The sequence below is a fragment of the Corvus moneduloides genome, chromosome 7 (assembly GCF_009650955.1).
Source record: "Corvus moneduloides isolate bCorMon1 chromosome 7, bCorMon1.pri, whole genome shotgun sequence".
Classification (NCBI taxonomy): domain Eukaryota; kingdom Metazoa; phylum Chordata; class Aves; order Passeriformes; family Corvidae; genus Corvus; species Corvus moneduloides.
In genome coordinates this window covers 16,181,541-16,199,101 of record NC_045482.1, presented here as the reverse complement: position 1 = coordinate 16,199,101, position 17,561 = coordinate 16,181,541, and the positions used below count along the sequence as shown (strand labels likewise).

General features: G+C 36.9%; 1 protein-coding gene across 1 annotated transcript in view; it reads right to left on the bottom strand.

The window, feature by feature from the left end:
• Window positions 1–17,561, bottom strand: part of LOC116446415 (titin-like) — a 245,290-nt gene that overhangs the window by 80,863 nt on the left and 146,866 nt on the right. Inside the window, 34 exon segments of the mRNA XM_032114190.1 lie at window positions 48–335; window positions 434–555; window positions 649–826; window positions 934–1,081; window positions 1,209–1,360; window positions 1,643–1,927; window positions 2,511–2,625; window positions 2,708–2,895; window positions 3,252–3,554; window positions 3,679–3,981; window positions 4,177–4,446; window positions 5,108–5,374; window positions 5,470–5,594; window positions 5,698–6,106; window positions 6,196–6,474; window positions 6,566–6,832; window positions 7,008–7,274; window positions 7,378–7,546; window positions 7,687–7,784; window positions 7,932–8,198; window positions 9,045–9,168; window positions 11,123–11,265; window positions 12,017–12,143; window positions 13,075–13,214; window positions 13,301–13,567; window positions 14,023–14,289; window positions 14,389–14,655; window positions 14,768–14,894; window positions 15,020–15,159; window positions 15,695–15,958; window positions 16,091–16,357; window positions 16,462–16,725; window positions 16,812–16,938; window positions 17,405–17,544. Coding sequence (XP_031970081.1) covers window positions 48–335; window positions 434–555; window positions 649–826; window positions 934–1,081; window positions 1,209–1,360; window positions 1,643–1,927; window positions 2,511–2,625; window positions 2,708–2,895; window positions 3,252–3,554; window positions 3,679–3,981; window positions 4,177–4,446; window positions 5,108–5,374; window positions 5,470–5,594; window positions 5,698–6,106; window positions 6,196–6,474; window positions 6,566–6,832; window positions 7,008–7,274; window positions 7,378–7,546; window positions 7,687–7,784; window positions 7,932–8,198; window positions 9,045–9,168; window positions 11,123–11,265; window positions 12,017–12,143; window positions 13,075–13,214; window positions 13,301–13,567; window positions 14,023–14,289; window positions 14,389–14,655; window positions 14,768–14,894; window positions 15,020–15,159; window positions 15,695–15,958; window positions 16,091–16,357; window positions 16,462–16,725; window positions 16,812–16,938; window positions 17,405–17,544 — 7,164 coding nt within the window.

The following is a 17,561-nucleotide window of genomic DNA, read 5'->3' as shown; positions in this document are numbered from 1 at the left end:
GGTACATTACTAATGATTTATACAAACAACATAAAATACATGCATACCAAGAACATTAACTTCAACAACAGCAGTAGCACGTCCACTGGAATTCACAGCTTCTATAATATAGGTTCCACTGTCACTCCTCTTGCTGTCTGTAATAGTGACTGTAGAATGATTAGGCTGGCTTTCAATGGTGATTCTGTTGTCAGGTCTCAAAATTTTTTCAGCTTTGGTCCAAGTAATCTGGGGCTCAGGCTTTCCAGTTACTTTAGCTGGCAGCTCAATTTTGGTTCCAGCTTTCACAGTGAGTCCAGCAAGAAGCTTCACATCTAAGAAAATTTCTGGAGCCTCTGATTTAGGAGAGAATGAAAATGTTGTTATAGCAACAGTAGTTCAGAGACTGGTAAAAATAAAGCATCTATGGCAATTTATCAAGTAAAGTAGTTACCTTTTGAATCAATGGCCTGAATATCATCAGTTGGCTTACTTGGCCTACTCGCTCCTATTCTGTTCAAAGCCTTAACCCGATAAGCATACCACTCTCCCTCCTTGAGCTTTGTTACTTCCATTCTGTTAAAAAAAATTTTAAAAATTCAAGTATTTAGAGTGGTGAGGATGGCACAATTAGTTAAGAGGATATATCTACTGTGTCAATTTACTTACTTTGTTTCAATAACAGGCTCCCCACATATCTCCCACTTGTCTGTACCACGTTGGCATTTTTCTACCAGATAACCCTTAATGCGGGCACCACCATCATATTTGGGAGGCTCCCATGTTAGGAAGATTCCTTTTGATGTTGGATTTCTCCATTTAACATTTTCTGGTGGGTCGGGAACCGCTATTAAAAATTAAAAACATATGGGGTCTTAGAAACCAGTCTAAGGAAGATAGATTATTTTTACACCTTATTTTGAAGAAAATCAGAAAAATTTCAAATATGCTCACTTGCTGGTATTGACATATTTACAGGTTCATCAATATATGCAGGTTCTCCAGGGCCACATTTATTGCATGCAGAAACTCTGAATAAATATTCTTTCCCTTGGACAAGGTCAGGTACAGTGAACTCTTGGTCAACAATATGATCCATAACCTAAAGAGAAGAAAGGTTGCAATGTGTTTTTAAAATTTATTTCCAAAGAGTGATTACCAAAATAAGACACAAAACTCAGTGGAAATAATATAGCAATAGAAATTTAAATGAGAAAGAATGAACTTACTTTGATCCATGTTTTCCGGCTTACTTCACGTTTTTCAATTATATAGCCAGTAACTGGACTTCCGCCATCATCTTCTGGAGGTTCCCATGCGAGCTGTACTGTACTCCTGAGTACTTCTAAAACATTGAGTTCTCTTGGTGCACTTGGACAGGCTAGAAGTCACAGAAATTGCATTATTTTGTAATTGGTGTTTGATAGATGATCTCTATGTAATGTGTCTACCAGAAGACAGTCTTGTTAAGTCATTCCTCTTTAAACAAAAAAGCTGCATATTGAAAACTAGAAAAGAGGCTTTTTGAGGAAGGACTTTTAGTTTTCAGTTCTATTTTAATATACTTGGTTGGATGTTGTGAGATTACACATTATTAACCTAAATAAATTTTAGCAAGAAAAATATGCAATGTTATTGCTAGAATACATACATGTTCACTTACCAATGACATTAACATTAATTTCTCCTGAAACAGATGACACAGGGTTTTTTAATGTTAAGTAATAAATTCCCTTGTCTGGGCGCTCACTCGGAGTAATTACAAGTTCTGCAAAGGAGGCAGTGGTCTTCATTTTCACACGATCACCCTCTTCTAAGACTTGGTCACCAAAAGACCATGTGGCAGTTGGCACAGGGTACCCAGTGGTGGGAACATGGATCTTGATTGGCTCTGGAACAATAACTTCCAGCGCATCCTTAAATGCACTTAGGTCCATTGTAGGTCCAACTGGAAAAAAAAGAAAATGGATTAAATGAATTATTTTGAGATGTTATAAACATGGCTAATGATAATTGTGTTGAGAGGCTGATTCTGACTGTATCTCAGCCTGCAGGTCTAGCTTGCTGTATCTCAGCCTGTCTAAACCTAGCTTTGTCTTACGATTCCCTACCTCTTCTGGCTAAATGTTTTGGGTTTTTAAAAAAATATGTGAGATGGTAAGGGAGATTAGTATTAAAAAGTATGACATCTGATTTACCCTTTAATGTAAAAACTCTGCATTGTTTAATTTTCTTTTCAGGTATCTTCTCTTTCCTTCTGCCTTTCTTTCCTTCTGTTACCTCTCACCTTCCACAAAGGTAGGTCAGGAGACAAAAGGTCATGCCTTGCTCCTCAGGCAACCTAACAGGCCTCTATCTAATAGTACAGATAATTATCTGCAGAATTCATAATGGAGGAGAAATAGCTCATAATCTCAAATGTCTCAGGTGTGCCAGTTATCTGGTGAAAAATATACATATTACCCACAAGATGCACTTTAACTGTGTGCCTTATCTGATTAATTGTTTTTAATAAATAGCATATGGCTTACCAAAAGTATCATCTGCAGTTAATGGCCCAATAGCCTCTGCTGGGTCAGACACGCCAGCTGCATTTTCTGCTGAGACTCTGTAGTAATAACTGGATCCTTGTTTCAATCCAGTTACCTAAAAAGCAAAAACAATCATTTACTAACTCATATTAAAGATGATCTACATATTTTACCTGTTGATGAAGAGAACATCATACCTTAAAAGTAAGAGCAGGTACTAGTTTAGGATTACAACGAATCCACTTGTCTGTTCCTTCCTCTTGCCTTTCAACAATATAGCCTAAAATTGGACTTCCTCCATCTTCGAGAGGAGGTTCCCATGTGAGCTGAACTGATGACTTAGTTTGATCTGAGTGCTCAAGGTTAATGGGAGGACTTGGTCTCTCTGAAAAAAATGTGAAACAAATACATTTGTACAACTGATAAAGGAGCATAGTTCTATAAATTAACTGTTTCTACCTTACAGTACTCTTTTTAAAGCCTTTGCATAGCTTTTTCTAAACCAATTTTTAAAACTGAGGTTGGATCCTAACTTCAGAGAAAAAAATATTTGAAGTTCTTACTAAACCAAATGGCAGCAAGGTACTCCTGCTATGTTTGAAGGATAAAAGAAGGGAAAATCTGACTGTACACAGTATTTGCAGCACACAGATTCATCAACTAAACTTTCCTGCATGCATAGCATCCAAAATGCTCCCGTCTCATAATGGAATCATAATTACACATACTTTGCATACTTACTTATTGGGTCCATGATTTTTACTGCACGTGTAGCAGGACTTGGTTTGCCAACTCCAACCATGTTTTGAGCTCTTACTCTGAAGAAATATTCTTCATTTTCCACAACATCAGTCAGGACAGCTGACAGTTCATCAGCTCCTGTGGTCATAGTCGGCTCCCATCTGATGGTAGCTCTGTTACGCAGTTCAATAACGTAGCCAGTAATCGGAGATCCTCCATCATACTCAGGTGGTTCCCAGCTAAGTGTGGCTCCAAACCTGTTCACATCAGTAACTTCTACATTTTGAGGAGGACCAGGAACATCTGCATTTTATTTTAGGATGAAAAAAGGAAAAAGAAGGTATGTAGGTTTTACCTATTGTTAGCATTTGTAACTGTTTTTCTTACACAGCCATCAAACACTGAGTTTTTCATAACTTCTGCTTACCAAATTTGCTCTTAGCTTCCACAGGTGTGTCTGTTTCCACTGGCTCACCAGTGCCCACTCTGTTGCGTGCACTAACACGGAAGAGGTATTCAACTCCTCCTTTCTGAAGTCCAGTAACAGTGTATTCACAATTTTCAGCACGATCTGTGACCACAATCCAGGTCTTACGCTTGATATCACGTCTTTCAACGACGTAGCCTATGATTTTACTTCCACCATCACTTTCTGGTTCTTGCCATGCGAGACCAACTTCACCATCGTAAGTTTCAGTGACTTCCAAGTTTCTAACTGGACCTGGAACATCTATTAAAGATATGACAGTACTTCAGGGCATTGCATCTATTTTTGTCCCTCTGGCTAGAGAAGAGGAGTCTGAGGGGAGACCTCAGTATGATCTACAGCTTCCCCATGAAGGGAAGCAGAGGGCTTCCCCCTCAATAAAAGCTTTTTATTCTGTGAAATAATGCTAACCAAGGTTTTAATAATACGAGTACTTACCAATGACCTCTACATTGATGAATGCTTCTGCCTGGCCATGTTTGTTTCGAAGCACAACCCTGTACCTTCCCTTATCTGATTTCTTTGCTTCATGAATTTTGAAGGTAGTGCAGTCAGTTGTTGTATCAACAGTTGTTGTGGGCAGACTTTCCCCTGCTTTCAACCATTCAGCTTCTGCTCTTGGGTAGGCATCATACGGGACAGTCATAGTTAAAGGCTTCCCAACATCAACCACAAGGTTTTGATCACCAGTCTTGATTTTAGGTGCAGCTAAGAAAGATGAATGTGAAAAGTCAGTACTTGCATATATATATTAAAAATTGATATATTTGTGCAGTCAGCAAAGAAGCTAACATAGAAAAGTAAAAGGAGCTAATTCTAAAGGAGTAAAAAAGGAGCAAATTCTAAGGAAATCCTTCATAGACTCATTGGACAAGTCCAGAGAAAGAAATACAGGCTGGTTGGTATGTACTGTGTCCTCCTATAAAATCAGGAAAGAAAGAGTTGCTTTTTGAGAACTAATTTAATTATTTTATTGGTCGATTCTGTAAAATAGACAAATTAGGAATTTAATGTCTGAAATGACTCAAATGAGTAGGCCAAATAATTTTCATATTTTTTAGTGACTTAATGAAAAGCTTAAAGTTCCTTTAAGCTTAAATCTTGCTCTTTGCTATATGCACATTGGAAAGAGACATATTTTCCTCAACAGCTAGATAAGCATGGTATAACAAAAAATGTTCGTTGTTTAAATTCATATTCATATAGTTTTACAGATTTATTAAACAAACTTCAAATATTTTAACACTTTTCTCAGACTCCTTGTATATTCATTTTAGTTCAACTCTTTGAAAGACCAAAAATCAATTTAGTTAAACAGGAATTCACTAATCTAAGATTTTATAAAAGCAGCACAAAGCAAGCAACTTACCAGCTAATTCAAGCTTAGCTCTAGCTTCCTTATCTTTGGCGATAAATCTGTATTCCCCTTGGTCACGGGGCTTTATGTCACACACCTGCAACCTGTGGACCTTCCCTTCACTCATCATCTGATGTTTGTCACCTTGGATGATAATCATGTTGTTTCTCAACCACTTGACCTCCACACCATCTTTGTTCAATTCAGCCATGAAGATGACATCTGCACCAGGAGCTTCATAAATATCTTGTGGTGGTCGAATAATCTCAACGGGGATTTCTGAAATAAATGTTAATTTATTTGGTATCATTTTTTTATTGTTTCTACTATTATTAAATAATGCAGAAATAAATCCCATTCAATTTTACACATACCTTCAACAAAAAGTCTTGCCTTAGATCTCCTGTCATCCACTCCACAGGAATATTCACACTCATCATCTAGTCTACAGTCTTTTATGATTAATCTGTGCAGATTTCCATCCTTTTCAAATTGGTATCTTTATAGGGGAGAAAAATAAGCAGTATTTTAGTTTCCAGACAAAGCAATAAAGTAAAACAAGCATGTTTAGCACATTCAGAAGCATAATAAAAGGCACATACTTTTTGCCTTCTTTGATTTCTCTTCCATTTCTGTACCATTTTACACTGACTTTCTCTTTGGAAAGCTGGCACGTAAAGACAGCATCATCAAATTCAGTGACTGTCTGGTCCTGAAGATGTTCAGTGAAGTCTGCTGGTGCTTCTGTGATGATAAGCTCTGCAACTGATTTGTCTTGTCCAGCAGTAACAGTGTATTCACCTTCATCTATAAACCCACAGTCTTTAATGATCAATGAGTGCTTGAATTTATCAATTTTGTACAAAATGCGCCTGTCAAATGTGATCTCTTCTCCATTCTTTGTCCATTTGAGAGTTGCATTAAGGCGATTGACTTTGCACCAGAATGTGACGGTTTTCTTTTCCATGGTCTCAATGTCTTCAAGGGGCTCAACAATTCTGAGATCCTCCTCTGTTATGACAAAAAGTGAACATTTTTACATCCGCATATGAAATTGAACGTAAATGATGAAACAATTTTATGTAGTGCAACTTACTTACCTAATACTTTTAAGGCAGCAGAGCTTTTAACGTGTTCACCTCTCTGGTTTGTCAGTGAGATGGTGTAGGTAGCTTGATCTTTCAACTCTGCATCTCTGATTCTGAGAGTGTAGACTACACCCTTCTGAACAATAATGTACTTTGCACTATCAAATATTGCCTCATCATTTTTGTACCATTTCTCTTTGGCACCCTCTTTATTGACTTCACAGTTGAAGATAATTTCTTGACACTCATTAACTTCTTGGTCCTTAAGAGGAGTTATAATCTTGAGTTTTTCTGAAATTGAGAAAACAGAAGAAATAGGACGTCATGTAGTATAAAGAATGCAACAAAACGTGCACCTAGACATTGTTAAAATAAAACCTACCAATCACTGCTAAGTGTGCTGTAGCTTTAGCATCACCAACCATCACAGTATACATTCCTGTATCTCCTAGAATAGAGTCTTTAACCACAAGTGTTCTCTTTTTGCCATCTGAAATGATGTCGTACTTATCACCAGGCTCCAGGACTGTGTCACCCCTCAGCCACTGTACTGTAATGGCTTCTTTGGATACTGAACAGACAAATTCAGCTTTTTCTCCTTCAAGCACCTCAAGATTTTGTGGTCTGGTAAGAAATTCTGCTGCAAGTTCTGAAAGAAAACATTTTTGTAGATACATATTTTATTATTTTATTTTATATTTTATTTTATTTCATTTTTAGTTGTGAATGGAATAAACCAAGTTGTGTATTATTACTGATTTTTTAATGGTTTAAATTTTATTCTTTTTTTCCAGGATAAAAGCCCACCAACGTAGCGCTCTTACCATGTACAGTAAGTTTCCCTGTCGTACTTGAGCTTGGGAGCTTGCAAGTGTATTTGCCAGCATCTTCAGGATGAGCATTATGTATAACAAGAATTCTCTTTCTACCATCAGCAATGTGTTCAAATCTACCACCATCAGGCACCTCTTCATCTCCTTTAAGCCAAGTAACTTCAGCATTAGGCTTTGAAACTTCACAGATCAATTTTACAGTGTCACCTTCATTTACTTCAAGGTCAGGAAGATTTTTTGTGAAAACGGCCTCTTCCTCTGCAAAAAGAATTTTGAAAGATGATGAAAGCCTGTCATTAAAAAACCCCACTCTCACATTTTTTATCGTTCACATATTGGATTCTAAAACACTATCACTTACCTATCACTGTAAGTAGGCCAGAAGTTCGAGCTGTTTTTGCTTCACAGGAATATTCAGCTTCATCATCAAAGACACATTTACTGATGACAAGAATGTGTTCTGCACCTTTAGAAATTATGTCATACTTTTTGCCTTTTCTAATTTCCACGCCATCCTTAAACCACTTCACCTGTTTCAGAACAAATTAACATGGTTATTAATATTAACATCCTCATCATAGATTTCAGTGTGTTCTTTTATAGCAATATATAATAAGGTTTTCCCCTCTAGCTGAAGGAGTTACTCAGATTAAAAAGTAGTACTACAGACCTTGACATTTGGACGAGAAATCTCACATTCAAACCGAGCAGATTGTTTTTCTTTAACCTCAAGGTCAGTCAGAGGTTTCAGGAACTCAACGCGAATAGCTGTAAGAGAATAGAAAACTTTTAGTCAAAGGAAGTCTATGCTAGATAAGTAAAAAATTGCCAATGTTGATATTACTGCCAATCATACACATTAGTACATTGCTTTTATAGCACCTAGACATTTTGTAGAAATCTTAAATTACTCACGCTCCACATTGAGAAAACATGATGTCTTAAAATCCTTAGCATCACAGGCATATGTTTTTGCATCATCCAGTGTGCAGCTGTGGATGATGAGTTTCCTGACCCTGCCATCAGAAATTATATCATACTTCTTTGATTTGTGAATTTCTTCTCCGTTTTTGAACCATTTAACTTTTGCATTTTCCCTGGAAACTTCACATTCCAGTACTGCAGTGGCCTCCTCTTCAACAGTCTGGTCCTCAAGTGGTTTAGTAAATTCAACTGGGGGTTCTAAAAGAAACAGATACATTTCTGATAGAAAAGATCTAAATTACAGCCAGTCTTCTGCTTGTACAGAAATGTCCCATGCTGTTTACTGGTTTTCCTTGACTGAATAGTCAAAAAGGTTCTTAGATGTCCCTACTGAAGGCTTCTTAAAATATTTTTTATTTTTAATGCACACACATTTTTTGGTAATTCAGGTAATTTCCTCATTTTCAGCCTACTGTAAGATTAGACTGAATGATATTCTTGTCCATGGGTTTTTTATTTACAAAGCCTTCCAACTCAATTTCTTTAGCTGAACCATATCCATGTGATCTCAGTGAGTCTCAAGTTATACTGTGAACTTAGAGAATATTTGGGGTTTTTTCAATTTTTCCTTGAATTACTGGATTAGTGTGTGCAGTTCTTTTACTTCTTGATACACAGCTTGCAAGCAGTACAAGTATACAGACAATGTTATGTTCCTTGACTGATGGTGTAGTTATACTCTCATAGGTTTCTGGATATGCAAAAGAACAGAAAAAGCCACTGAGAGCCACAAAGGCCAGCATTTGTGGGTCCTCTTGAGGCCAATTTAATGTTCAAGTCTGCAGCAAAGCCCTGGAAACCCTAAGAACTGCTTCATCTCCCACATCTGACACATTTCCAGCGTTTTCCCTTGTTGAGCCCTTCTTTGAAGTGTAGAGATTTTAATTAGGTGGCTTTTTTAATCAGGAAAGTTATCTACCAGTTCAGTATTGTATATATGATCCCACTCATTTGATACACAGTGTGTATTAGCATCCTGTTCCAGGATGAATCATGAATAGACCATTAATACTGATTATGGTTTAACTAAAATGACTGACTTACCTTTCACAAAAAGATTTGCTTGAGTTCTGAAATCTTTTGCTGTCAGTGATACCTCTCCTGCATCTGTTAACTTGACATCTCTAAGAACAAGCGTGTGAACTCTCCCTTCAGCACGGGTCACAACCTTATAAAATACACAAAACCCCTTTGTGAGCATCTACAACAAGTATTCAAGAAATATTTCAAGAGATAGCGTGCTATTTATTATTTGTGGAGCTTGGTTTTCCACTTTTATGTGAAACTTTGATAATTTCCTTTTGTATATACTAGATATAGCTCAATCCTCAATGCTTTGAGGATTTTGAGGCTGACTTGAGATGATGTCTATTTTGAACAGGTGTTAACAAATAAAAAATATAAGCAAATTTATGGGAAAAGTTGGCATTACTGCTGGTTACATATAAAGTAGAAACTTTTGCAGATATAAAGAGGTTTGGCACCCCCCACATACACTTTTCTGGAATTGCCAATTTGACTTTCTGTTATTAACATTTGGTAAAAAATTCTGGCTAAAAACTGGTTTCTGTGATGACCTGTTGCAGAAACTACTTTGCAATCACAGCAAACAAAAAAATCACTTCAATGAATAAAGGTTAGACATGTTCAGCTGAGTGCCAGCCACAGAGGTAATAAAATGGTTTGAATTGGCAACAGCTAAAATGAAACACTTGTGTAATTAGGTTGATTCTTGAAGACAGTTGTAAATGTGTTTCAAGAGGCTATTTTAAATGGGTAGAACGTGACGCATTAAGTAAATATATGGTCTACTCTCAATTTCATCTTGATAAAATTTCAACTGTTCAAATGACAGTTTTGATTGTATATGTAAACTGGCTGTATATGAAATCTGTATTTTTTTATTAATGTAATTAAAATGATAGCTCAGACAGAAAAGACCAAAATAATGTTCCATCATGCAGAATACCGAACATACAATATTTTTCCTGCCAGGCAGTAATAACTACAAATCCACTGCACTGATCAATAGCTTTTCACATTTTTATTCTGAAACTTAGAAGTAATTACCTTAATTTATTTCATGACTCATCTGCTGAGTTTCAACTTTGTTTATCTTTCCTTAAATACTGTAATATGGTCCCTTATCACCATGATCTGTTTTGATTTTCCTATTTCTATATTCTATTTCTTTCATTAAATAGTTTTTATTTATGTAAATTTGTTAAAACTCAGAAAGATCTAGCAAAACCTGAAGAAGATATTGTATTTAAAAGATATTGTATTTAAAAGAAATAGCAATCTGTACCAAAGTATTATTAGCAGCATTACTACAGGTTCTGAAACTTTTCTAGGTCGTGCAATGCCTTGTAAATTTACTTTGTCTGAGGTTTCCAACTTTTACTTTAATTTGCACGATTTTCTTTAGGCCTAGTATGCTAAAAAGATGTCTTACAACCAGTAATATCCGTTTCCATTTCTTAATGTATTAATTTATGTTTCTTTATTCATTTCCCCTACCATTGACTTTTAAACATTAAATTGACTGCATTCCAGGCTGCTCAGATCTCAGAGTTAAGAGCCAGCACTTGATGAAGGGTTAAAAATAGCTAGTGAGAAGTGCTTGACAAGCAAATCTGCCCAGAGAGTTATCTGGAGAGCCAGAACAAATGCCTGAAATGGAATTTGAATCCTCTTAATCCCCTTATACGTTGAATTGGACTGCAACTCAGCATTCACAAGGAAAAAAGGCTTTTTCCGAAAGCACCTTTCAAAATCCTCTCACTGTAACCACAGGTAACCTGAGCAAAAATTATGCAGTATCCCTGTGGCTGAGTCTCCATCAGAATCAGGTAGAAAATCACTGTTGTAATGATTGGTATTTTGGAACCTTAGTTTCCCTTTGTTTAATAAATACTAGTAGTATCCCAGAATACTGGAATTTCTGGGAAAAATAGTTGTATCTGATTTAGGGATTATTTAGCATTTGGCATACCAGCACTACAATATTGCTGTGCCTTAGTACTTCAACTGACAGAGAATAAATAAGAAATAAAGGGGAAGAGAATTGAAAGAGAAGGAGGAGGAGGAAACATGAGAAAAAGTAAATTTAGTTTCTTTACCTTATCACTGGGCTCCAGTTTCTTTCCTTTCAGGAACCATTCTACTGGGATTCCCTCGTAAGAGAGTTCGCAATCGAAGGTTGCTGATTCCCCAGCTGTCACTGTTACATCCTTGAGGGGTCTCAGCAAGCCAATTACTCGAGCTTGGTAAGGAGAAGACATAATTTTTAGATTAGTCACTTCTACCCAAGAGAGAGCTTCTGCCCTTACGTACTAATCTCCATGGTGGCTTCCCTCAAGAGAGCCAGACATTGCAATGCTGCTCTTTAAATTCCCTAAATAGAAGAGGCCAGCCTGGGTTCTTAGGGGAGGGCTGGTCACCTACAGTTTCCTATTTGCAGAGCGTGTTTCTTTAAATTAAACAAGGTCAGCAGGAAAGTTGCTGTGCATCTGTCTCCTTGCCAAGTCTTGAATGCCTGTTGCTAGATAAGGTATGTGTTTCCAAAATAGCGAGGGCTAGGATTGGAGTGGGAAACAAGTGGTCTTCAACTGTGTAGTCTGTCCCTGTCCATCAAGCCCTTAACCCTACCCCCAGATATCACTGTTATCCTATCCTCTCCAGCTAATATGATACTTTGATGCAGCAAAGCCTTTGCTTGCAATATTTGATTTCATAACAGAGTATGTTGCCAGACCATGGAGCAGCCTTCAAGGCCATTTCCTTAGTTTTACTTCTCCTATATGAATAAATTTTACATAAGGTTAAAAATCACATAGGACAATCCTTAACAAAAAAAATTAAGATGACCTGAGTAACTAATCCCTGAGTTGCTGTTCTGGAAAGGATTGCTGTGGGTTCAATACAGTATAGAGATTTTCCACGCTTTCCAAAGAGGCAGCGAGCACCATGTTTTCACTTAATTAATCAATTAATTCAGTTTAAAAGACACTTACGTTTCACTCGAAGGTGAGCACCAGACTTGGCATTTGCTGCTTGGAAATCTACTCCACCAGCTTGATCTAAGCGTACATTGTACAGTGTAAGGAAGTGCTTTTTTCCTTCCTCCTTGATTTCACATTCCTGCAAAAACAGAATTGAATAAATTTTGTATTACTCACTGAAAGAGCCCCTACTTCACCTCATACCATGCATCTGGTTTCCTCTACCCCATTACCAACTCTTAGGCCCACATGAAATATACCTTATAAACATTCATTCACAGGCCTTTCCTTTCCAACCCTCTTCTTAATACAGCCCGTTTCCTCTAGGAAGAAAGGGCAAGACTCAACACATTTGTGTGCTGACTAAGTAGCCAATATATTAATATATATGTAGACCAGTCAGAGGCCTAGTTCCCCCAAGGGAACTAAAACTTGCTAAGCTTGTGCTGGGACCTTTCCTCAAGAAGACCTTTCCTTATTTTATCCAGACACTGATTTTCACGGAACTTCCGATTTTTGTGTATTATTCACATTTGTACCATTACATAGAAGCCAAATTTTTGCCAGTTGTGATTGTACTGTTTCTTTATTTTCCAGATCCTTCCACCAAGGAATTAAGAATATTTGATTAAGCCCTATACCATTTTACACTAATTTTAACTGTCACAGAAATGAAAAAGAGTTTGGAAATCTGATCCACATCTAAACCAAGTATAACTCAAAACCCACAGGCAAAAGCATGTAATCCAAAGTTTGCATTTTCAAATGCCATTATGTTTTAGTAAAGTACACAAGGTCTTTGCACTTTGGATACATGATTGTTAGGTATTGTTAGCAATGCAGAATGTATTGTTTTATGTAAAATAATTTGTTACTTAGCTATTTTGAATTACATTTTTACTACATTAAAAAAGCTATTAATTAAAAAACCCACTATTTCTAACGTAGTGACTCTTACTGAAAGCAAAGAGAGATCACATTTAGTTTCTGCAGTCACCCTCTCCCTCATACCCCACCTCCCTGCAACGTGCTAAGACACACATAAAAAATATCCTGAAATATTTGCTTACGGCTGATTCAGTCAGGGGTTCTCCTTTTAGCTTCCAATTGCCATGGACACCTTCCTCAGAGATTTCAATGTCAAAACGGGCAGTCTCTGTCTCAATCACCTCCACACTGTATAGTGGCCGTACAATCTCAATATCCCGGTCTGGAGAAGAAAAACGTGATTGATTCCCTCTGTCTCTAGCAGATCCCAAAAGATCTCTACAGAGCAGCCCATTAGAATAACCATACCTTCAATATCAAGTTTGGCAGAGGTTTGATCAGTACCACAGTCACAAGTGTACTGTCCAATGTCTTTCTTCAAAGCTTTCTTGAGAATAAGGATTCTCTTTTTACCATCAGCCTTAATAACAACATTCTTTGATGCAGTAATTGGATTGCCGTCCTTCATCCATTTCACTGGGGCATCTGCTTTGCTGATTTCACATTGTAAGATTACTTCATCTTTCTCTACAGCAGTGTAATCCTGCAGCTTCCCAGTGAAGTAAGGGTCTCCCTCTGCAAGCAAAAGTTAAGACATATTTCAGACTGAAGTTTTAGTCTTGCAGAAAGAACAACTAGTTTCTGCCATAAAATATATTTCCTGTTTATGTCCTGCAAGAAGGATTAAATATAGTCCTTTTTCACAGTTCTGTTACAAAAAAGAAAACAATGAACACCTAAGAAACAATTCAGGGCATTACTTACAACATTCTTTTGATGCTTGAGGAGTTTCAGAGCCCTGTTTTAAGTATGTAATAGCTAACTTTGCAACTTTGCATAAAATTTTAAAGTTACTGTGTATTCGTCCTTTGTGAATAGGTAAATGGACACCCAAGGAAGAAAACCAAATTGTCAGATTTTCAAAATCATAATTTACCTTTAGGCTGACCACAAGATTTTCTGATTGCTAATTTTATCAATAAAACTCTTCTGATAATATTCACCAGGTAAATTCTTTTGGGTATTCTTACCAAGAACAGTGAGTTTAGCTTCTGAGAATTTGCCCATAGCTTCTACTTTAATCTGAGAAGTATCATCAATAGTAAGATCTTTGATTGTGAGCGTATGGAATTTGCCATCGTCTGTCATTGAAACCACTTTGCTGGTATGTAATCGTTGGTCATTCTTGAACCAGGCCACAGAGATGTTTTCATGGGAGAGTTCCACAGTGAACTCTGCAGTTTCTCTCTCCTTCTTTGTTACATCCTTGAGAGGAGTAAGGAATTTCAGGCGGATACCTATACCAACATAACATGTCATTAACAATAATGTTATCAATATAAACTATATAAGTACTATGATGCAAAACTTTCTGAGAAAGAAGAAGTCTAACAAACCTTCAATAATTAGCTTGGCACTTGTTCGTTTATCCTCAGCTTCAAACGTGTATTTTACTTCATCCTCAAAGGCAACAGATTTAATAATCAGAGCATGCTTTGTTCCGTCTGAAATAATTTCAATTCTTTCATCAGGAGTGATCTCTTCTGTTCCTTTCAACCAGCGGAAAGTCTTGGGTTCTCTGGATACCTCACATTCAAACTTAGCTTCATCCTTCTCAAAGACCTTCACATCACTTAGTGGAGTGATAAAGATAAGAGGCAGTTCTGAAATCAAAGAAGAGCTCATTCAGTTCCTTTCATACAGTGCTTTCTGACACTAGATTTGTTCTCATGCCTTGAAATACACATGGAAATGTTGGCCAAGTGCAGACTGTACCTTTCACTTTCAGATTAGCAGCACTTTTAGCATTGGCAGCTTGGAAAGACACTTCTCCAGTCATATCAAGTTTGCAGTTATGAAGGACAAGAATATGCTTCTTCCCATCTTCAATGATTTCACAGTCCTGGTGATAAAGAAACACACATCCCACCCCAAATATGAATATTCTAAGAAGCCACTGAGAAAACACTATTATTAAACATATTTTTCTACCTAAATTATGGTCTAAAAATAAAGAAGAAACCTTACAGGTGAAGGTGTTAGGGTTTCTCCCTTTAGCTTCCATACAGGATGGACATCAGGCTCAGAAATTTCAATTTCAAAGCGTGCTGTTTCACCAACAAATACTTCCACTCCATACAGTGGGCGCTCCACTTTAACTAAGCGAGCTAAAAAAAAAAAAAAATCACAAGTTCACATCTGTTTACTCACAAATTGTATAACATAGAAATGTATACTGGAAGGGATCTCAACTCTCTCCCTATTCCTTCTTTTGGGCATTCAAATGCTATGACCAGTAACTGCTTATCTAACCTCTTCCTAAAAAGATGCAAGGTGGCAGTCTACAAGCTCCTTCTATAATATATCTGAAAATCTAGTTATTTGTGGTAAGAATATTTTTCCTAATAATTAACCCAGATATCTGTTACAGTGAACTAAACTGGTATTTTTTTCCTGACTGTAAACGGGCAGAGAGACTAACTGATCATCACTGTCTTTGTTACAGCTATTTATATACCGTCAAATACATTGTCTCTTGTAACCACTTTTAACAACTTTAAATCCAGATATTTCAGCCATTCATCACAACAGTATGCTTTCTACAGGGGCATTTCTGGTCTTGCTCTCTAGAGAGCATCTATCTGTCTACACTGGTTTACAAAGGTTTCAGTACTTTCCCTTAGCAAAGATTTGATAACTTACACTCAACGCTGATATTGGCACTTGTCTTGTCAGTTCCACAGTCACACTCATAAACACCCTTATCACTCTCTGCAGCCTTCTTGATCTTCAGAATACGGCGCAAACCATCTGTTTTTATGGAAATTCTGTTGGAAGCTACTAGTTCTTCACCATCTTTGTACCATTTTACTGGCACATCTTTGCTAAGTTCACACTCCAGAGTAATATCATCTTTCTCTACAGCACTGTAGTCTTGTAATTTCACAGTGAAATATGGATCGGCCTCTATAAAAGGCATAGTGGATAAGATAAATTAGTTACATAAATTTACTGAAATGTCAATATTTTTTCACTTTCTACTAATAAAAATGGTTAATAATCATTCTATAGCACATTTCAAATTATTTATGTAATTACCTAAGACTTTTAGGTTGGCTTGTGTGTTCAAGTCCTTGACTACGGCCTTTATTTCTGAGATATCATCAAGTGTTACTTCTCTTATTTCTAGTTTATGAACTTTGCCCTCTGAAGTAATTAAAACTGTTCTGCTTGTGTGAAGTCTCTTGTCATTTTTGTACCATTTCACAGGCATGTCTTCATGAGAAAGCTCAAACTGAAACTGAGCTGTTTCCCCTTCTTTTACTGTTTGATCCTGTAGAGGTGATATGAACTTCAGCCTCACACCTGTAATGTAGACACATAAATAGAATCAGAAAAAAGGCTAAGGCAGTTCTAAAGGACATATTCTTCACCCTTTTTTTATTTTTTGTTCATGAGAATATACTTGCCTTCCACAAACAGTCTTGCTGTGCTCTTCTTGCCATCAACTTCAGCAGTGTATTCTCCCTCATCATCAAACTGTGAATCATTGATGACAAGAATGTGCTTCTTTCCATCTGCAATGATGTCAAATTTTTCTCCAATCTTGAGTATATCAGTGCCCTTAGACCATATAACATTGGCCTCTCTGGTAAGGACACATTCAAACCTTGCTTGGCGCTTCTCGGGAACAGTGACATCTTTTAGAGGCACAGCAAAGTCCAATTCGATTTCTGGAAGCAGAACATAACACATCATTTGTAATATGCTCCATGTGAAGTCTGTCTAAGCTAGTGTCACACTCCATGGGGCATTGTACCTTTTACTGTCAGGATAGCTGTAGTGACGGCATTAAAGGCCTGGTAAAGGACTTCGCCAGCTTGCTCTAATTTGACTTTGTGTAAGGTTAGGAAGCGTTTTCCTCCTTCAGCTTTGATTTCACATGTCTGGAGAGATGACAGACTTCGTTAAATACAAATACCAGTGTAATGACAATGCCTTACTGCTAGGTGTTTTTAATAAAGGGATTTTCATAAATATTGTGTATGCAGTAAAGAGTCAGGTAGGAAGAATGAAATTGCTTTTCAAGGAAAGTTAAAACTTTCACTCAATGATTAAGAAATGGAATACATTTCTTCAGCATTCTACACTTCTTTAGAATGTCAGAATCATTCCCACAATCTATGTAGGATATTTCTATTGTTGCTTGAATTGTGTGCTCTAATACCTTAAAAAAAGGAAGGCCTTCAAAACTTAGTTTTATAAGATATAATCCTTACTTAGAGAATCAGTATTTTTTAGTCATATATTCTGGAGTGAGTAGCAATGACAGGTCTTACCATAAAGATTCAAGGAACCTGTTCACAGTATTTAACTTAAATAAATTTTGTAACAAAATTCAAGAATGCTTACAGGTGAAGGTCTCAGGACTTCTCCTTTCAGCTTCCATTCACCAGGAACATCATCTTCAGATATTTCTGTATCAAAGTTTGCTGTCTCTTTCTCATAAACTGTAACATCCTCTAATGGCTTCAGAAGTTCAACTTCACGATCTAGAATGCACAAATGA